The sequence below is a fragment of the Scaptodrosophila lebanonensis genome, unplaced genomic scaffold (assembly GCF_003285725.1).
Source record: "Scaptodrosophila lebanonensis strain 11010-0011.00,11010-0021.00 unplaced genomic scaffold, SlebRS2 tig00000053-arrow-pilon, whole genome shotgun sequence".
Classification (NCBI taxonomy): domain Eukaryota; kingdom Metazoa; phylum Arthropoda; class Insecta; order Diptera; family Drosophilidae; genus Scaptodrosophila; species Scaptodrosophila lebanonensis.
In genome coordinates this window covers 5,597,118-5,620,002 of record NW_022060548.1, presented here as the reverse complement: position 1 = coordinate 5,620,002, position 22,885 = coordinate 5,597,118, and the positions used below count along the sequence as shown (strand labels likewise).

Below are 22,885 nucleotides of genomic sequence, written 5' to 3'. Positions count from 1 at the left end.
AGCGTGTCACAGATTTTGAATGGAACAAGGACTACAGTGTTGCTGCGACATTTTGATCGTTCATTTAAGCAAAGGTTAAATCAAGCGAACGTCACACGCAATCTCAATAAAACTTGCATCAGGGAATAACGAAACTGAAAGACAGATTGGACAATGGGCAGAGTTTGCCTCAACTAATCAAATATTTCCATTTTAGTCATCTTTATTTGATCATTTGAACATTATAAAAATTAATTGAACTAACTTAATAGAGTTGCAGGATGATCATAATTTTCAGCAATTACATAAGATAATAAAAAATCCTATTCCCGTATGTTTTATCTACAACTATAGAAACTTGTGATGAAGTAATATTATATTTGAGCATTAAATGGCTTTGTGAACACATAATTAGTTTTATTTCATTTAACTTAAAATGTTTGCGTATTATTTCTCCCTGTTTATTTAAAACCATTTATTATTCGAGAATTCACGCTATCAATAATATATTTATAATTACTTTCTGAAAAATATAAAAAAATTTTAAAATATATTATGAAATTTGAAACTAATTCTTTTGGTTCTTTGGTAAGCGTTAGCTTTTAATAAAAAGTATTATTCAAATTTTCATTTCAGTATCAAGGCAACGATACTCTGCTAAGATGCATATCACTCATAAATATTATATAGTTAAGCAATTAATAAATTTGGCACAAATGTGTGTATACAATTGGAATTAATTAATAAATGAATTATGGTTACTGATAGACATTTTTGTGCGTAGCTTTAAATATTGATGAGCTCAACAACGTCATATCTCTTTAATTGGCTGCGACAAATGGAACAAATGCCAAATTGGTTTCAATTCAATCACGATCAGATGAATTGAAAAGTGATATCTAAAAGTTTGATGGCATTCAACTTTTTCCGTCAGTGATGAGCAGTTGCCGTATAAATTGAAGAAAGCCTGCTTGTTATTGTTGTGCTTCTTTTATTTGTGGGAGAAGAAAATCGTTTATAAACGCAAACTAATTTCTACCACAGTACATCCGTTTTCCTTTCAAGCGCAATTTTACACCTGAAGTATTAGCTGATCATGTATGGCGCCATAAACATTGACGAAGTCTGCATCTGCATGTGCTGACAACTGACTTCTGGCTGGCTTTAAAACAAACAATTAATGTGCAAATAAAACTCATTAAATATTAATTGAGTTCGATAATTACAAAGCAGTTCTGTGGCAGAGCTGTCAACGAACACCAACGACCAGTCGCCACCAACAATGTTGCGGCAACATTGATGCTGGCAACATAGGTGCGTGGGTGCAGTTTCATTCATAACTTGACGTCGTTTCCTGCCTGCGCTCGGGTCTGCGTTCGTGCCAAAGCTTCGCGATTGTCCTGCCTGCCTGCCTGACTGACTGACTGCCTTTTTATATAAAAACAGCGCCATCGGAGCTCGCAGCTCAGAGTTCTTCGCCCATCGTCAGCCTGTTGCGTTCGGCACTCAACACTCAACACAAGACCCAAAGACATCAAGACCGCTAGAAGCACGCTTAGAAGGTAGAACAGACCCAAGACCCAGCAGCCAACTGATAAATCGCCTTTGGATATTATTTTGAAAATTACGTTAAATTAACGATAATTGCCGTACGCGCGTTTTCAATTTTCATATAACGTTGAAACGCTTTATAACATTTCAAATCGTTTGTCCCAATTTCGTTTGATTGCCGACGCGTTTTGAATGCGGCGCGTGTGAAAATATATTTGAAAGATAAATAACAAAGAAAACAAATTTTACAATCAACAAATCTTCAAAGCCATAAATAACGCGCCTGTGTTAAATTCAAGCGGAATTAAAGCCAATTACAATTATTAAGGTGATTCGTTTTTTATGTGAAAATTGCTGGTATTGTTACGAAAATACGTGCAACGCAAATAGGACGAGAAATTAGCATTTTGTGGATTTATCTTACCAACGATAACTGGTAGGTTCCTCTCTTATATCAACAGCACTTTTAAATTCCACTTTGCCTTCGGCCTAATTATCATTTCATTAATCAACGATATGCATGTCATTACATTTTTTTAATTATATAGTCGAACATGTTCGATTTTCTAAAACATGAAAGGGAATTTCAATTTCATATGCAGACTCATATTACAAGAGTCAGCCAGGTATGAGGGATATATTTGGCAATTAATGAAAGTAATCATTGGTTACTACGTATCCGCGTTGTTTGCGAAAAATTGTGCAGATTAATTACACGGAAACGCAATTTAAAACTCTTAATTAAATGTCTAGCTACCGGCCGCATCTTAAATGTCATTTTAATTTAATGACAAATAATAAACGGCCTATAATTTGTTTTAAGCAGTGCCATTAATTGAGGCAGACGGTGGAGCAGAGCTAATCAATATTTTGTACGTGCATTTCAAGCCGAAATTCTTTTTGTCAATCATGGCCCCATCATGCGTCTGACAACAAATTTAAATTCGCGTGGTAAAATCCATTTCCATAAACTTTTAATGCATCAACTGGAAGCCGTTATTATAAGGCTGTGACGTCAAGAGTGTTGAAATTTAAGAATCTAGGGCACTGAAAAAACAAAATTGTTTATACATATAAAAATTTGTTTGTTCCAATAACGATTAAGAAAGCTACATAATTTGTTTATTTTGCAAATTTTTAATTGAAATGTGTTTATACTTATACTTAAACATATCAGACTTCATTTTTAACTTTGCCTAAAATAAAAAATTAAACTTGTAGACGTTTTATTTATTAAATTTATTTAATATTTATAATATCTAAACAATTTCTTATTATATAAAAAACCTGGCCACTTAGGGTCTAAGGAAAGAAATGTAGTTAAACATAATAATTGACTAAAGGATAAAAATCTAAAAATCAAAATAAAAAGCAATAATTTAAAAGCTGAACCTCTAAGTCCTTTCTTCTGTAGCTCGCTTTAAATTTAGCTCCTCTGAATAGTTTAAATTTAATGAAAGCACAGCTTTTAATTTAGCGCGAAAGTCAGCTATTCACTGCAAAAAGTATAACTTGTTTCAAAACATAGTTATTAAATGCGTTCAAATTTTGCATAAATCTAATGAGTTTCGCTTTTGACTAACATTGTCTGCCTCGGCGGCATCAGCTTCATCAGCAGAATAATGGCTTTTGATTCAATTAACTGCACGCAAGCTGGCAAGCTTCACTTTTTAAAATATCAACCTGAGCGACGTGGATGATGTGCCTTTAAAAGGATCATCACTGTTGGCGAAAAGCTCCTTAAAATATCGTTTAGGCCGCATTAAGGTGGTCGTAGCTGCTGTTGTTTGTTTTTAATTTTCCCATTCATGATGTCCTCAAAAATTGGTTGACCAAGCATCAATACAAAAGTGGTTTTGGTGCTGTGAATCAAACAACATGATACATGATTTACATATCAATGCGGGAACTCAGCTGTAATCTGTAAATATTTATATATAGCTACAAATCACAGCGTGTCTGCATATCCATCCAATATCCAATTTTTGAGCTCGTAAAAATCTTGTTATCGACCAAAACTTTTGCTGCAAACACAGCAAAAGCGACTGCCTGCATGTGTCTCTTCTTACGCACAACATGTATTTGCATACATTTGTAATGTAAATAGACTTATAGCCTTTCTTATAACTCAGCAGATAAAAAAGTAGGCACATGGGCCGCAGGCCAAGACATTTCTCTCTTCTTATATTCGTCTTTGTTGACAGTGAGAGGGAAAGTTTAATTTTATTTCCATATGTACATTGTTCTACAATATGAAAGACTAGGCAAGTTTTAATATTAATAGTCATCATGCCTGATAGCATTTCAGACATATATGGGTTGGATGTTTTGAGTTACTTAGGACCATAAATATTTAAATCTTTGCCATCTCGCGGCATCATCTCTTGGTTACAATTTGCATTTTCAAATTGGCCATACCTATGTATCTGTCAATATTTTGTTGTGCTGCAGGAACAGGCAAAGCGGTCAAAGTTCATGCGCAGGTAATGACACAAATATGACAGTTGATTGCCTCAATGCTACGACCCATTGGCAAAACATGCGTATTTGTGGGATTTTCACAGCTATTTAGTTCCAGACACTGACAAATGGAGTTATAAGTAGCTGGAAAAGTGACACCTACTCGTAATGCGATGGCTGACAAGTGAGCTAATAAACCATCTACTTACCCAAATCAATAGTTCAAGATAATCGAAAAGACCGCTACATATTAAAGCTTATGCATAGTATAAGTAGTATATCATCAAAAAATTATATAATACAATGTTGTTGTCTTCTCTGCCAGAAATTAAAGAAAATTCAATTTTGTGAACCGAGCTAAAAAAGAAGAACTCTTACTAAATGACAAAAGAAGCTTTCAAATAACAAGCCTTTAATCCTTTCCTACAATAATTGATTTAACAAAATTTATATTTATGTTTTTAAATTATTGTGCAATTATAGTCTACAGGTAGAAAAATTTATACCTAATCTAGTTAGATTAACTTATTTAGTCGAATAGTAAGCATATTTCAGAATGAAAAGGTATCTTGAATAAGAAAAATTTATAAAAACTTCTAAAAGTTTCAAATAACATAAAATTTTTTTGAATGTTTAAGAAACTAGTTGTTTAATTGCGATTAAATCTTGCCAAACTTCCGATTAGTTTCGTGGAATAATCGCTCTGCAATCGCAATTATGGGTTTTCAGCAACTCGTGTTTCTGCGAATTCGTTCGAAAATCTATTTCAACTCTTCCATAAAGCAATCATAAATCATTTTCACATAAAGTTTATATTTTTTCCAATTTTTTAAATCTTAGTAGCCAAAACTTTTTTCATCTGCAAACTCGTATGCAAGTAGAAAGTTTATTCGTAGCCAATTCGCAAGTGGAAGCAAGCTAAATGCAAGTCAGAAAAGAAAAGTCAAATCAATTTTCTTGTATGTATTTGCAAAAGAAAAACATTCACACTAGTCGCATTTGTATAGTGCCCGATATAGACGGCTTGAAGCGATATAAATACTGCTTAGAGCTAATCAAAACGGGGGCAATGCCTGAGAGTTCCTGCTTCTCAATTGAACAAGCTTGTTGCAGCAACAACAACAGCAACAACGACAACAATAACACATAAGCAAGAGAGTGGGCGACGACACGAATATTAGAAATGAAAGAAAAATTCAATTTGCATGCTTCAATTCAAGTAAGCATGTGCGTGTGTTTGTTCGAACTCATATACAAGACACATGTACCCAGTCCTGTGTACATATTTATTTAAGGACAACCGTTTAGAGGCACATTTTGGGTGCGTTATGAGTTCGGAATAAAGTTGCTGAAATATCTCCACACTAGCTTACAAAATAACACAATGATGAAGCAGGGATAGAAGAATATTTTTCTCAGTTATGCATTTTTTAAAACACGTATTTCGAACTAATATGTATACCAGTACCTGTACCTATCCTTATAGTAAAGAAACACTTTAATATTTTAGATAGGAGCGCTCAAAGCCAAAATTTGAATTTAGAAAATATGTCGCAATTGCTCACAGATAAGCAAAGTTATTAAATTAATTTTTTTTTACTAATTTTTAATTACCCTAAGTTTTGGAATTGGCCATTTGTTGACTTTGAGTAACGTTTTAAGAAGGGTCTCTTGTTTTAAATTATACTGTTATATTTATAACTGAAATTAAACTTATATTTAAATACAAATACAACTTAAACTAGGTGTTTAGTCTTAATTAAAGTAACTTCTGTTGGAAATAACATACAAATTCATCCTAAAAGTATGCTACTTAGTTATTATTGCGTTCCATTTCTTATGAATGGAAATGCCTTTTTGGCTGCACCTTGATTTTAAAGTTCTGCCCTGTTTTCGTCCAATCTCTTTTCCATTATATTTAAATATTGCTTGTTCATTTTTGAAGGTACGTTCCTGGAAGTTCCTGGATATTAAAACACGATCAAAGACAGATTATTGTCATAGTAGTGCCATTTTGTACATATTTACCTTAAAGATATTTATTAAAACTCAAACTTTTGATTCTTTTGTGGCTGAATGATTTGTTGTTAGGCAGTGTAATTGGCACGCTCATGCTCAGATTTTTGATAGCCATTCTTTCTCTCTTCCTTCAACTCAAAAGGAAATTGTACGCATAACTATTTGTCACTATCCTCGGACATTATTTAGGACAAAATGGACAAAGATGCCCAAAATAGAATGAATATTTTTTGTTCAACCTTTCATGTTTATTTTGATTTTGTAAAAAGAGCAAATGTCTTTGAAAATTGAGTAGGTCAGTAAATTGCTTGGGTCTATCACAAAAATCCTTTTCATTTATTATATTTTTTTCTAGATTTGTATTGTTCTTGTTGCTGTCAGGTCGTCATTATTATTATTTTTTGCTCGCAAATGTCCGAGTGTAACACGATAACTCATTCTGTCAGCAGGCCGCACGGGCAAAATTGCAGGTAGCTGTTCGTCGAGCCCCTCTCCCCTCTTTTCACTCGGCACTTACCATTTACCTCTAGGCTATCCACTTGACATGCAAGCTCGGCGCTTTGTTTCCCTCGTGTCTCTATTTATGTACCATTTCTTGCGTCCGCACGTATATCAGTCGCGTATTACGTATACGTCCGTTGTGCCAGCCAAACTCATTTTCCCATGTGTGTGTGTTACGTCCGAGTCCATTTAAGAGCCCTTCCATACGGGCACAAAACCACGGTGGCCATGCCTGTGCGCCATAAATTTTCACAACACTTCTCGTTGTCAAAAATGTTACGCATTACTCACAACTTGCTTGTCAGCGCATGTTCTCGCAATATATGTACAAATTTCCGTCAATGTTCCCTTTCCTCTAAATGTGCAGCTTGCACTTTTCCGGCCATTCAATATTCGTTAGTGTCAAGTTTTACTTTCTGCACTAAATGAAACTTCCTTTTGCACATTTTTTGAAAGTGAAATTGATAAATCGTCAAACTAGTCAAAGAATAGTGAATATATAGCTAATTTTTAATTGGAAATGATTGTGTTCTAGCTTTCAATGAAATCCTAAATCAATTGCAATGAATTATGGAAGATTCGCCCTCTGGTCGGATGAACTTTAGCTTAGACTTATGGTTGTGCGAGATTGATTATAAAAATGCAACTTTCTTCTTTACCAACGCTCAGCAACAATCTAGTTACAATAAAATTGTACTAATGGTACTGAGATTTCATTCAGCTAAGCCATTAAGACCCTTGGAAGACACTCCAACAGCGTTCCATTAAAAGAAGGGGAAAAGTCATAACTAAATCCAAACTAAAAGTAATCATTTTATTATTATTTAAGTTAAATTGAAAAAAAATGTTAGCTAATGAAAGTGCTTTACAATAATCAATGAGCATCTTATCATATAATAATATAATAAATAATACTTCTTAAAATATATAAATATAATTATTTTCCACCCCCATTTACCCGCCTCGTTCCGTACCATATTTTTAATTGATTTTCATTATCTTGCCAACTACATGTACCAGCTTTTGCCGAATCTTACTGAAAACTTCTCTTATATAAATAAATAAAAATAAATCAGGAATATTTTCTTACACATATAAGTACTTCCATGCACTTCGAAAGTACATTTAAAAAATGGAGAAAATTGACTGTACACTTATAAGAACACAAAAATATTTATGTAATTAAAAAAATATACGCCTCAGAGTCAATGATACTTGTATCGTTGCATTAATTAGTTTTTACTTACACATATATGTGTAATGCGAAATGTAGTGGACTAGATTGCGATTAATTTAATTCGAACCATATTTCTTAAATATTTTGTCCAAGTTTCTGAACATGATAAAGCTTTATTCTTAAGCATATTTTGCGCCAAAAAATATCAATTTATAACGATATAAATTGTTTATATTTATGAACCGAAGCATTCATCAGTTAACTTCAGTTTTTATTACGTTTGTAATTTGAACTGAATAAACGTGTATTAATCGTTTTATACTGCTTGTATTTATTTGTTTTTGTTTTTTTTTCATATATTTTCAGAATGATGAAAGCCACAGCGTGGTTTTGTCCGGTGTTATTAACTTTACTGTGCGCCACGAGGCTCGTTTGCACGGCACAGCGTGGTGGCGACGACGGCGACGGATATCCTCTCAACTATTTGGATGCACAGGCCATACAGGTGCGTGTGTGTGTGTGTACATGGCTGTGTGTGTATTGCGGTTGGCAACATTTGCATGGCCTTCTTTCACAATCATATACATATTTGTATGCATATAAATGTTTGTTTTTTGTATACTCCTACATATTCAATATTTGCTAACGTTTTTATAGCACAAACGGTTTTTTGATGAATAACTTTGAAAAGGATGTTACACAGACTGCAACGATGATAGCGACAATTGATGTACTTTTTCTGTAGGGGTTCACAAATCATTAATATTTATACGGACCTTTCATGCAGCATTGTGGTTTTGAACTCTCCGAACAAGTTAGTGCCCGGTGTGGGTGACTAACCAAGTCAAGTAAAATAACTAATTTCCATTAACATTTCTTTGTAATGAGTAGAACTACTACTTATAAGTAAAGCAACAGTTGAGCGATAAGGTTCTTCGCAAATCGGACATTCTAGTGTAAAAACAGTTATAATAACAAAGTATTCAAGTACCTACAAGTAAATAAGTGTTACTAGAAATTGCCAATAACTTGTTCCGGCATTGAAGTGGAACTTCATATTTCCTCGAATTGCTTATCGCATAAGTAAATGAACACAAATTCAAGGAATCTATTTGTAAACCAATCTTTCAACTAAAATTTAAATACTTCAGAATGTCATGAGGAACTATTTATAGCTCGGAAATGCGAATTGTTCTCATGTTCTCTTTGTATACAAAAACAGAGCACATTTATATTTCAGAAAAGTTGTTTAACATTTCCTGCAACTTGTCTGCATGTTTCTAATCTTAATTTTTGAAGTGTTTGTTTGAAAAACAGCTTAATTTGGATTTGACACATGCAGAGGCTTCAAAACTTAATACTAAGTTCAATTAGTGATTTCTGGCATGTTCTCTATTCATTGTTCTTCATAAATTTTAATCGTTGTTATAAAAGATTAATTCAATGTGTGTACTGTTATATACTTGGACTTTTAATGATGAATGACTGTCAAATAAAATTGTAAGCCTATGAGTAAGTCTTAAGTCAAAAACATGAAATATGGTTGTTCTACAAAAAAAAAAAATCCGAAACCTAATGACGCTTTTCTCTGATTTGTCAAATAAATACTGGGAGAATTGAATTATAGAATGTTACATTAAAGGCTTTACACAACAGCAACAAATTAGCAACTCCTTTAATTAGTAATGATATATAATTTATGATAATTCTTGGTGTCACGTGAGAATTAATCTGTTGATATATAGTACACGTACCTTTCATTTTTTGCATCAAATTAGCAAAAAGAAAAAAAAAGTTCAATGACTCACTGCAGAGAATTGAAGCAAGTCATTTATAATATTTGCACCCAGACTCACACCTTATCTTTAGACAGTGCTGTGTCTCGTTTGGACTTTTACAGCACCATTGTCTTGTTATATGGCCTATTGTTTAGTTGTTTGATATGTGCCAGGCTGGGCTTTGTACTTTATTATTATTAATAAGTATATGCTCGGCAAATCCTGCGAGACTCAATAATTATGGCCATCGTTCTTTTAATTAGTGGCGGGTCAGTGCAATGAAAACAATGCTTGGCCATTGATGAAGCACTGATAATCAAATTTCCATTAACACCAATACGAACACGAACACCCATTTTATTCCTTCGGCTACAAGTTCAATAGAACTTTTATCGAAATTCCTTCAATAGCCTAAATTCGTTCACTTCCTACTTAACAACTGCGAGCAAAAAAGAACGTAAATCTTGTTGCTTCCCATTATGGTTTTTATTATGGCACTTCAACAATACAATAAAATAAAATATAATCTTATCTATGTCTGCTGGCCATCGAGACTGCAATGCCGGCTGTGAAATAAACAAATTAGCAAGTCTACCAAGGAAAACTTTTTTTGTTGTTAAGTGAACATGCCAATAAATTTTGTTTGTGGTGCGATTCATTCGAGGTCGTTGAATATTTTGAGCTTACATGGAAAACTTCTATGCTTCATTAGATTAGAAACACAAATTTAAATGCTTATTTTTTTGCAACTTATTACAATGACAACAAACAAAAAAATTACAATAAATTTTACAAATTATTACATTTAAATGCGATACAAAACTTTTCTTTTATGGTTTTTCGTAATTTGTGTAAAGTTTGTGGCAAAGTTTAAGTACGCGTTTAACATTTGATTCCACCCACACTTCCACAAAGGTATTTAGGAAAGTTTCTCTATGCTGAATTTTATAAAGGGGCTTTACAAAATCTACCGCGAATTTGTGCAGACCTATTTGTGATTCTGGCAATGTCGTTTGATACGCCAACGAATTTGGTTCAATTTCTTAGCATAACTTTAAGAATTTGGTAAGGTAAGACTTGAAAATAATTCCAACATTTTTTGAGCTTCACAATTATGTCCAAAACATACTATATATTTTAACTTCGACATTACTTTTTATACTCGTAGAGTGTGCAAATTATTTTCATATTTTACCATACCTTACAAAATTCTTAAAGTAGCACAACTTTAGCTATAGTTAAAATGAAATGAAATTTGGCTCCAAGTTAAGTCACTTTTTTTTGGGAAGTCGGCTGAATAGCAGATACGAACCTTTTGAAAATAATTTGAAATTTTCTTCACAACCACTTACAACAAACTAATCAATATTAATACTAGAAGTAGCATTGTAGTAGATTTTCGCTTAAACAAACATAATTATTTATTGATACACTTCATCACATTAGTTCCTACAACCTTTATGTGAATACATCAATCAATTGCGTTTCTTGTCACCAACCAATGGCCATGTTTGTAATCCTGACAATTGTCAACTATTCATCTCCCCCGGGATCGATTTCTATAGCCACTTGGCCACTGTTACTTACCTTTCTGCCAAAACAAAACGTGTAAAGTATGAAAACTTTCCGAAGTGTTTTCACAAACTTGGGCACACGGCAAGCAGCATGACCTTCAAGAATCGCTGAATGTCGCGAAGTCGTTGTTGTTATTCTTGATTTTTGCAATTGCCAAAGGGCAGCAATGCATTATAGTTATATGTATTTATATACGTACACGTATATATGTGCAATAATTTCTTAAATAAAGCGATAGCGTAGCAAAAGTTCTGCTTTACAGGAATTTCAAAAGTTACGAAAGCCAAATTGAAACTTATGCAGCGAGTTCGAAAACTATTTATTTCTGTTTTGCTTAAAGCTTCATGTATTATTAATTTATGAAGCGAAATTACGCATACGCACCGTTGGCACGATTCTAACTTTGGGTTATAAAGTTAATTGGCGAGTTTTATGCAAACTATTTACTGGTGTCTCCATTAAGATATAGTTGTAGGATCTTCTGGTTCTTCTGGTGCTGGCGATGTTGGTGCTGGTGGGCCAGGTGGGCCAGGTGGGCGCTTTCCAGGAGGCCTCTGACCTGGGCGACCAATTCCAGATGGACCCTGGCCAGGTGGTCGCTGGTCAGACGGTTCCTCGTCAGATGGTCGCTGTTCAGACGATCCTTGGCCAGGTGGTCCCTGGTCAGATGGTCCCTGGTCAGATGGTCGCTGGTCAGACTGTCCCTGACCAGGTGGTCCCTGTCCAATCGGTCCCTGTCCAATCGGTCCCTGGCCAATCGGTCTACGCCGAGGGGGTCCACGTCCAGCCGGTCCCTGGCCAGGCGGCCCTTGACCACCAGGTCCATTCTCATCAGGCGAACCTGCAATGCCATCAATTGGCAATCTGGCCGCTACTACGACCAACAAAACTGCAAAAACTGCAACCGTTATAGCTCTCATGATATTTTCGATCTGCTGCTACACTCGTTATCATCGGTTTTTATACGCTTTTCGCGCAGACAGCCTTGGCATTGTTTATATTTGCACAGTTGCAGTCGGAAAAAAGATCAATAGTTAGACGCTTGCATCATTTAGCAAACAATTAATGTAAAGTCTGTCGTAATCCATACATAGCAGCACTTCCCATATCTGATAATCGACATTACGAACAAGTCGCAATCTAATCGCGACAGAAGAAAGTTTCCACATACCCGAAAATAAAAAATATTGACACACATCATACGGTAGGAACTAGTCAAATGGATTAGTTTACAGCCGGAGATATAAACAATGTAAGCATAAAAATGTTTGTTTTTACGCAATTTGAATGGAAACTTTTTCATGGTCAATTTGGAAACCTTGAACTGGCCCCCTGGTCATGATAAGGATTAGGTTAACGAAACCAATCCAATAATGGAATGCGTAAATTTACAAAATTTGAAGGTCAGGTTTTTGCGATTGCGGCGAATTTCAGAAAACAGATAGGCCCTAATAATATTGATGATAAATACGATGTTTAAGCTCTTGGAAATACGTTATCAGATACTTTAAGTACAACGACATAGGTACTTGACTTGATAGCGAGTACATAAATTATATAAAAATACATTAATTTGTTTATGTAATTGGCTACCTAATGGGAAAAATAGTCATCACGCTAAATATAACAAATTCCAATGAACACGAAACTTAAGATAATTATGAACTTAAAAATAAATGACATGCAAGTTTATTAATCAGGGAATTATGCTATTTGACATTTCTGAACGGAACTGATTGGTGCTATATGATTTCATTAATCTATTAATTAATTCTAAATTTAAAATCTATTTGGTTTGTATAGTAACAAGGGTTTGAACTTTCGTTCAAGTACAATTGAGGCTTATGCACAATTTCAAAAGAATATCGTACTAGACCTAGTAGAACTTTGAAGACTGTTGTATAATACTAGATCAACATGGACTATCTACTGATTCAGGAACTGCATAAACAGAACCGGATCTAAGCTTCAGATCTTCCAGTTCGCTTTTAGAAGAACCTAATGGTGCACATGGCTTTAGAAAAGTTGCAGACGTCATTCATAAGTTCCAAGACAAAAGGTAAAAGCAAGCATAGAGTATACAAATATGATAAAGGCCGATCAGTATCTAACTCCTCTTAAAAGGTACCTTCTTCTCTTAAAAGGCCCTTCTTCTAGCTCCATTTCCTTTTAAATTCTACTTACACACTATGCTCACAATTATATTCAGAAGCTACTCCTCTTACTCTAACTCCTATCGCCGTCTATAAAGGATTATGACAACACAAGAAGAATTCATATCAAATACGTATGACTTCATCTGAAGTAAGACTTCATCAGAGAGTAGTTTTGGCAGATTAGATGAATAGAAGGCTGTTCAATATCTATTAGCTGCTCTCTTTGCTCTCCCCAATTAAACAAGGGAAACAGCTGCAAAATTTCAGAGAGCCAGTAGTTACAAAGCCCATTTGACGACACTGACCTGCACTTACATTATACAAGTATATAAGGAAATGGCTCAGCACATATCGACTCGCTTAACTGAAGGTTTTTGCAAAGCAAAGCCCTTGTTACTGAGTACCTGGAAACGCAGTCCGACAAAATAGTCTGACATTATCAAAATCGCATTCACTTAAACAAGATCAGATAAGCAGAGTAACTTGTATTCGAATTTCAAGAAATAAATAATTGACATGTTCAAGTTGGTTTGTATAGAAAAAACGTTATAATTAAATGTTATTGTCGACAACATTTTTGCACGCTGTTGACATATTGCACATTCTTTGACATAAAAGATAATTTGAAGTGTTTTCAAATTAGTTGCCTTAATTCAGAATAAACTAAAAATAAAGTCATGCAAAATTTCAACATTGAATTGAAATAAAAATACGATATGTACATTTCAAAACAAAATGTTCAAAAAATCAGTACATTTGCTTATTTGAAATAGTATAATTATTAGCAATTACAGTGAAATTCATTGAAATAAGAAGATTTTTAAAAGATTACAGATCCATTCAATTAGTCGTCTTTGGAGTCAGATGATGAGTCATCAGAATCGGAATTCGATGAATTTTTGGATCCTTCACTAGATTCTTTGGTTTCCTTCGACTCTTTGGTTTCCTTAGATTCCCGGGTTTCGTTAGATTCCTTGGATTCCCGAGTTTCGTTAGATTCCTTGGATTCCTCAGATTCGTTGGATTCCCTAGATTCTTCAGAGCTTGCCGAAGAGCTGGATACCTCAGGTACTTCACTAGTAGATTCAGCTGGTGCTTGGCTTGAGGACTCCTCAATTTCGGCAGTGGTAGACTCATCGGGCTGAGCTGATGACTCATCGGTTGCTTCAGTAGTATCTACAGAGCTTTCAGTAGATTCGCCAGCTTCTTCAGTAGTCTCTCCGGATCCCTCTGTGGTCTCTTCGCCAGCTTCAGTAGTTTCACCGGCATTTTCAGTAGTCTCTTCGGCAGCTTCAGTTGTTTCACCGGCTGCTTCAGTAGTAGACTCCTCTGCGCCTTCAGTTGTTTCACCGGCTGCTTCAGTAGTAGACTCCTCTGCGCCTTCAGTTGTTTCACCGACAGCTTCAGTAGTAGACTCCTCTCCGCCTTCAGTAGTTTCTACAGTACTTTCAGTAGTTTCGGCTCCACCTTCAGTAGTTTCTTCAGAAGCTCCGGTAGTCGACTCTTCCGGAGCGGCAGTAGTCTCCGCTAGTATGGGTGCACTTTGTCTCCAGTGGGCAATTGTATTACCAGAAACGTATCCATATCCACGATTGGCCACAGCAGCTTGGCGAATCCTTTCCCAGTTTAGGAAATCACGTTGTGGCTTAGAGGCAGCCACCACCAACAAAACCGCGAATACCGCAATTGTTAGACTCTTCATTTTGCAATTAGTTTGACAATACTGATTGAAACTGAAATGAGTGTTCGCTTTTATAGAACTCAGACAACCGTTTGCCCATTCATTTTGGCCCCAAGCATTCTGACCATACGCGAGTGTGTCGCTATCTAATCGTGCTTGGCGTGTAGAGAGGTCGAAAAAATTTGATAAAAAGGAGAAATTGCAATATACGAGTACCTCTATGCTCGTTCATACTTGTTTGTATTGTTTTGCTGAAACATCCCACTCCATTTGTTGTCCACATTAACTCACTTGTTTTTGTCTTTATTCGTATGCTTTCTAGAGAAAGACTAGTCAGAGATTTGGCTTTATGGCGGGCTTTTCGAGACTGCTTAATCATTTTCGCATAGAACTGGGTCCTTATCAGACGGCACAATGCAGCCATTATAAAGTTATACATGTATTTACCCACTTGTAGACGTCAAGTCTTCGTCATAAGCATTAATGTATGTTTTAGATTTCTCTTTACAGATATTATTGCTTAGTAGACATTTCACTAATCTAACAATAAAAGAGTCCAAAAAATTCCCAATTACGTACAGCTCTACATACTCACGAATATAGCACGTGAACACAAAAATGTTTACTGATTTATGTACTATTTAGGTAAAGCCGCATAATTATATCAACTTTACATGATTCCCATATCGATTCGTATCTTAATTTGATTTCATTTGTTGCTACTGTTTTATGTTTTTCGCCACGCGTCTGAGGAGTGATTTCGAAAAAAGAAATAAAAAGTCTGCGTATATGTTTCTTTTAAATTTTCGATGTTATCAAATTAATGTTCTCTACAATGCTCCCCTTATCATAATTGGCTTTTTCGATTTTTGTGTAAGCAATTATTAATAGACCCACAGGAAGAACAACAAAAGAAATATCATTAATATCAATTAGAGAAAACCAAAATAAAAAGCGAAAGAATTCAATTTCTACTTTTTGTTGCCAAGGTCAACAACTAAGTCATCAGTCAGCGAAATGTTTAGAATTTTCAATTTACATTTACAAAGGCAGACTCGTTCGTATCCAAATAACAAATATTGGCTATTCGCAAATCGGGAAAAAATGTACTTTCCGTGTACAAGTCTAATCGCATTTAACCAGTTTGAATTGAACTTGGTTCCATTGTGCTAATTACAATAATACAGCCATAAAAATACGTGTACTTTTGAAATTGCAAATTGAAAACATGTGTCACCGTCTTATTTTAATTATTTAATAACTTTTCGACATTGATTGCACCATAAACACATTAAAACAAAGCCTTACTAGATTAACAAAATTGTCGTAAATAGAAAAATCTAATCAAATTGCAGTAACGCCGCCAACAGGTCCGGCAATCCTGTATTCGGCCGCGTATGCCTTGATAAAAAAGTGAATTGTAAACTTTAAAGAATGTCGGAAATACGTGAAGAAAAAGCATGAAAAATTCGCTTAATTAAGCTTCTACTTTTTTGAACCAGAGCTTAAATTTTAATTTAAATTTCATGCTTAGAGAGCAAGTGTGAGTTTCTTTTAATATTAATAAATCCTTGTTGCCTAAAATCTATATTTTATAACATTTAGGTAACATTATAAATAATTGTTTCACTATGTTTGCTATTTTTCTCACGAAATGCAACATATTGTTACCGAATTAAGTATTATTGTTACTATTTTATACGAATGAGGCTCGCTTATTTAGTTAGAGAAAACATTGCATATGCTATACCATTTAAATAAACAATAAATGTATGTAATACAAAAAAAGGCATACTAAAAAAATATATATAAAATTGTATTAAAATAAAATTAAAATTGTATTAAATGACAACAATATTTCTTTTCACACACACATATATTAACAATCCAATTTATCTTATATCTTATCGCTTTATACCATAAGAGCACAACTCAAACGCATTTACGAAAAGGACTTTCACATTAACTGGCAAAAAGTCATTTATTATACTTTCTACAATAATAGCAAAACTTTTCGCTTACAAGTTTTAAGTGAATGCATTTCATTTTCTATCCCCAGGATGATTATTTACTGGCGAAGCGCAACAAACCGTCATTGTCCATTGTTAATCCGTTGGATGTGCTTCGTCAGAGGCTGCTCTTAGAAATCGCGCGCAGGCAAATGAAGGAAAACACAAGACAGGTAAGTGGGTGGACTGGCTATGTAAATGGAAAGAAAATAAGGGAGAACAATCAGCGAACGACCACTGACCATCATCTCAGAGTCGGCACTACCAGTATTCGCTTTGTATTTTTTAATAAGATAGAAAACTTTTCGCTAAGCTCAAGACAAACAGAAAAATGTACGCATAACGAAATTTTATTCCAAGTTGTGAGTGGGATTCGTTGTTGCGTGTGAATTGCGAAAGCGCGAAAATTTGCTAATCAGAATTAGCGAAAGATAAATGAAAAATAGTTAGAGAACTCAGAAAAACGAATGCAATTGCTCGCAACAACTTTTTAAATTTGGCAGTGAATACATTTTTGTATTTATATTTTCTGCTTGTTTTTTTTTTCAATTCACGTAACATCAGGCAAGGTCGTACAAAAATATGTATTTTTGGCAAACAACAAGGCTTGAAAGGCTTAAGTGAGTCAATCCTTCAGCAGGCCAAGGAGCTTAGCATTTGGATGCGAAAGCGAAACCAACACAGCGTATACGTAACATAAATATTTTCACTTCGTAACAATGCGAATATATTTGGTTTGGTTACACCGATGGGGTGCACCCCATGGTGGCTCCGAGCATTTTGACAACTCACTGGGAGGGCTAAACGAAAATTGGAAGGAAAAAGGCAAGAAAATCAAACGATTTTATCCGAGGAAATTCAAACGATTTTCAGCCGTCTGCTAACGATTTGTGCGAATATGGGGGAGTATTTGAGGTCAGGGGTATTGTCGTCGCATGCTTAAAGAACATGTCAGTTCATATGCATTGATTTGTCAAAAGGATTTGATGAATTGATGAACGATTCAGTGAATTTTGGCGATTGAATTCCACGTACAAAGCAATGTTCCAAATGAATAATTAAAGATTTCCAAAGACAGTTTTCAACGGACTCATAATTCAATATAAGATGCAAAAATACATATGTAACTTCGTCAGAATTTAAAATGCAATTTAAGTAACAGAACTAGTGGGAAAATCAAATTTGTGATGTGCACATATAAAATATTTATGCCATTAGGACTAAATGTAGGAATAAACAACCAAATTCCCCCCAGATGAACGCAAAATGCCTTCATTCACTCAGGGTTGCAGAAAATTAAGCTAATTTCTAGCTGAAGTGCGAAAGTTTTCAAGCGCTATAAAGCTTCAGAATTAGCAGAAGTACATGTGTTTTCCCCAAGCCACAAGCGTTCCGAACTAGGGCTGCTGTTTGATATTTTATTATTTCTTTAAAGAATGAATAGTTTGTTTCAGATTGCAAGTACTGAATTATATTACAATTTATTTTTTTTGCCTCAAAATGCTTAGTTTTTCAGTTTTCCGATTACTTTTTTAGTAACAGATTTTATTCTAATTTTCGGGTTTTTGTTTTGGTTATTTAACCAAGTGTTACTATTATGTTTTGAATATTTTTTTTATTACTATGTATCTTATGAATTTTTGAATTAAATTATTTGAGAAATATATATTTTTGGGAAAAACACTTTCACAACCGCTTTAAGGGAAAGAACTCTTGCTTAGAGATACAAGAGAAGGATGTTTAGCTTTTTTTCACACATTCTCCATCCCTGATGACATTTAATGGCAACAATTTTTGCTCTTCTCTGCTGTTCGCACAGGTCGAATTGAATCGAGCCATACTGAAGAACGTTGGCAAACGAGTGTTCCTGGGCTCGACGCCATCGGTCGCCACCCGACACTTCCAACAGCAACAGCAGGAAGCGGCGCTGCTGGAGGAGCAACGCCTTCAACGTCTTCAGCAGCTGCAACAACAACATTTCCCAAGTCAATTGTGGAGTCTGGTGCAGTCACCCTCGCAGCTCGCCTCGTCGACAGGGCTCTCGTCACGGTTTTTTGACTTTGTGCAACAGCAGCGGCCACAATCAGAATCACAACATAGACATGAAATGGCTAGCAACCAGCAGCAGCTCCAGCTGCTCGACGATGCCAAGAAATCCCAGAGCGTGGCCGGTCTGGGCAAGCATCAGGCGAACGGAAATGAAATCGCAAATGAAACAAATCATGAAAATGGCAATCGCAAGGTTCTAGTGGCTGGGAAAGGAGCAACAGGCGCCTCGGAAGGTATTAACGATGTTGCAAGCTACGACATCCCAGACGATAATGACTCCAACTGGACTAGTGACGAGCAAAATAATGCGAATAACGAACTCTTCGACAGCGACAATGTGGACAATGCAAATGAACGCTTACCCTGGCGTTTTCTCTACCGTTTGCATAAAAGCCAACATTATGGAAATTAAGTAGCCGTCGCAATCCGGTTACCACACTCTCACACTCTCTCACACACACACACACACACACACACCGCAAACACCCAGATCCACAAAGAAATAGAGAGAATTAGAGAAGGAGACAGAGTAATAGCGGCAGTCTACGTCACAGTAGAGTAGAGACATGTATTATGACTAAATAAATATAATTACGAGTATTACTATAATTATTACATTTATTATTATTGTACATCGACGGTTCCTAATGGCTGACTATAAGGCAGGCATGTTGTGTGTGCACAGACCCCTCCGACAACAACAAAAACAAGCACTAAAACAAAATAAAACAAAAACAACAATTTACTCCTGTTGCTAGATGTATTTGTATTGTATTTTATTGAACTTACTATACTATACATACATAATATATACACTTATATATTTGTAACAATTCGCGCTACCTCTCTCTCAGACGCAGTTTAATTCAATTGCTGTTGAAAATCGAAAAAAAAATGTATTTCAAATAAAAAAAAAATATATCGGAAATGTAAACTCTTAATGTACACACTCGAACGGTAGTAGGATTTTCCTGACACTATACTCAAACATTGTACTTATCGCCTAGCAAAAAGAATTACAATTAAATAAAAATTAACGAGTTATGTAAAAGAAAAAAATGAAAGAAATTGAAATGAATTGAAATAAAGCAACTATAAATTAAACAAAATGCATTTGTTTGATAGCGTAAAAGATGTTGATTGTCTAAAATAAAATCAAAGTGTAGTTTAACATTCAAGTGTGAGCTTTTGACCCAATTCCCAGCACTTCCTGACGTTCATTTTAGCACTCTTCTGCCTGTTTTTTAATTTTCGATTTTCACTTTGAAAGCATTTTGGCTTTGTTTGTTATTATTTGCACAATAAACACTCCGCGGGCGGAATTTCATTTAAAATATCCTTTTTTCTCGTGCAGTCTACATTTTGTTCATTTCAAAACTGATTGATGTGTATCTAAAATAAATACTTGCTATATTAATGCATTCTCGAACGATGGCAGCTCTTAGCTTGTAGGCATTTAAATTGTTATTATATAATAATAGTATCCGAATATTAATTTAAAATTACTGGAAATTTATACCGAAACTGTCATTTAATGTCAAATCTATTCTTATTATATTTCCCAATTGGAATACATTGGAAATGATTTCAAATCATTGCAAATTATTAACAAATTCTAGGGCACCAGCCAGCTTAAAAATGAAAATAAAATACATACAACTTTGTGTAATAAATATTTTGTGCAACAAAAGTTCTTTGATTCTATATGTAAATACAACTTTTCTCATAAATCAAGCAGGAGCTATGAAACCCCAATGAAATGAAAATGAAATGATATAAATTATATATTACCTAATTATACATACTTATATATGTATTTATTAAAGCAAAAACAAACAACAAAAACATGAGAAATAAAAATCGTGAAATATTTAAGTGGCATTCAATTATTAGACGCTTGGCTTTCTTTCTGGGAGGTTTCTTGGTTGCTGTGTGCCGTGGCCAGCCAAATGATAAGATAACGATTTCGCTAGCTTTAGCTTTCGTTAGCTTACGTTCTGGCCAATGGGAAGGTATGGTGGGTATAAGGAAACCCTAAACGCGGTCTACTTAAACTTTCAGCAGCAAGCAAAAGATAAACAAAAACAGCTATCATTTAATTTGCCAAAAGCACTGTAAATTGGCGGCAGACTCCAAAATAAACAGCAATTTGAGTGACTCGAGGGTCTAATTAATAAATTTCATGTCCAACCGATTACATGACATCAACAAATTGCCGCTTCCAAACACTTCACAACGCCAGGCCCCAACTCAAGCGATAATTATCACAGCACCATTAAAAATCCCAAACACGTAGAACAACAGTTGACAAGCCAGCAAACAATGATAATGAGAAGAACAAAAACAACATCATCAACATTACAAACCACAATATTGACAATGTGGTGTGCCTTTCGTCCTATTTATCGTACATTTCATTTCGTAGAATCGAACAAAATCAATGATTCCAATCATGCCAATCAAATGTGCTTAGTCGCTACAAAAATTTCAGAGATATAGCAATAGCAGGTCTGAACAAAAAGCAGTTTGAAATCAAGTCTGCCCGACTTTACTGATATTATATACGAGTACATCGTATATTGAAAGTAACCACAAAGATCACACTTAAATACCATTACAATAAAAATTAATTTACTGAAACGAATAGCGCATAAGCCAAAACTGAATAGGCCGGCATATAAAATGTGACTAAATTAAACCTACATGCCATGTAGTAGTATGTATGAATTTTTGTAGATATAATAGTGAATGGACCATTGGGAGAGGAAAATTGTGCCTTAAGGTGTAGAAAGAGCGCAGACCAGAATACATGACCTACAAATCTTAATTACCTACTTGTTATGCCACCACAAATTTTTGTTTGCCAATAAGATAGTCGTAAAGGTGCCCTCAGTGCTTAGCAAAGTCATTGTTAATACCAGCGAGGGATAACAACCTGCCCACACGTTCCTGTCTTGGCCAACGCACGCGTCTGCGTCTGCACAGGACACACGTGTTTATTATTTGGCCGCTTTGGGCCAAATTATTATTTAATAGACAACGGCAAAGGTAAAAGGCCCAGTCCAGATTGAGCCAAAATTTAGGAATGAATTTTACGGCACTTTTTATTCAGCTCTCTTTTAAAGCATCTTTTCAAGGACGGTTCGGTAAGTTGGCACCGGTTTCAAAGGCCACAACACAAAGGTTCCAAATGTGATGTTGGCCACCTGAACGAATGCGTAATATGGTCGTAGTTGTCTCGCTTATGTTGCTCAGTGTGGTGCAAAGAAAATCGTTTAATGGCTCCACTTTTATGCCGTCCAGCTGAGGTTGGTGACCGTTACACACCTGGATTTATGCAAATATTGTGTGGTTAGGTCAGGGCTGAGCTGATCTGAACTGAGCTGAGCTGAGCTGGGCTCGTATTTATTGGAATATTCAATTTTTTCGTGCACTTCGCCTGATTAAGTCACGTACCTAACGATGCGATTACAGACTCCATGGCAATGAGTATTCAATGGCAATGACTGTTCTACATTTTGGATATACATACTCGTATATGAAAACCAGCAATTATTATTTGTAACACAATTGGTAAGCCATAAAAGATATGTACGTGAACGCAACTACGCAACAACTGCTAAGTGTTGCGAGTTTTTTACTCACTGAGTTTTGAATATAAAGGAAGGGTATTGTCCAATTTGTTTCAAATGCGATTTTTGTTAATACTATATACTTATAATATTTGTACAGAAAATTTAATTTATTTCTTTATAAACTAGATACCTTTAAAAACAATTAACAGTTCATTCCTGATATAATATTAAAAATAAGTTTTCAACATTAACTTTTTTATTATATTAACTCTAATTAAAATCGAGAAAAAATAAATATAAATATTTTTTATTTAATAAACACTGATACACAAGGTACAATAAATTAAATATTCTTTCGCAATACTATTCAACTAA

General features: G+C 34.9%; 2 protein-coding genes across 2 annotated transcripts; one reads left to right on the top strand and one right to left on the bottom strand.

The window, feature by feature from the left end:
• Positions 1–1,778: 1,778 nt before the first annotated feature.
• On the top strand, positions 1,779–20,827 carry LOC115624127 (probable basic-leucine zipper transcription factor O). The gene is made up of 4 exons (XM_030518722.1): positions 1,779–1,966; positions 8,054–8,192; positions 16,937–17,059; positions 18,706–20,827. The coding sequence occupies exons 2-4, from the start codon at positions 8,055–8,057 to the stop codon at positions 19,345–19,347; spliced, it is 903 nt and encodes a 300-aa protein (XP_030374582.1). The 5' UTR covers positions 1,779–1,966; position 8,054; the 3' UTR covers positions 19,348–20,827.
• On the bottom strand, positions 13,948–14,900 carry LOC115624128 (dentin sialophosphoprotein). The gene has a single exon (XM_030518724.1). It carries the CDS (start codon positions 14,896–14,898, stop codon positions 14,041–14,043), a length of 858 nt encoding a protein of 285 aa, XP_030374584.1. The 5' UTR covers positions 14,899–14,900; the 3' UTR covers positions 13,948–14,040.
• Positions 20,828–22,885: the final 2,058 nt, after the last annotated feature.

Coding starts and splice junctions, on each gene's coding strand:
- LOC115624127 (XM_030518722.1), top strand. CDS start 8,055: ATGATGAAAGCCACAGCGTGGTTTTGTCCGGTGTTATTAACTTTACTG. Junction 8,193..16,936: donor TGGATGCACAGGCCATACAG/GTGCGTGTGTGT, acceptor TTCTATCCCCAG/GATGATTATTTACTGGCGAA. Junction 17,060..18,705: donor TGAAGGAAAACACAAGACAG/GTAAGTGGGTGG, acceptor CTGTTCGCACAG/GTCGAATTGAATCGAGCCAT.
- LOC115624128 (XM_030518724.1), bottom strand. CDS start 14,898: ATGAAGAGTCTAACAATTGCGGTATTCGCGGTTTTGTTGGTGGTGGCT.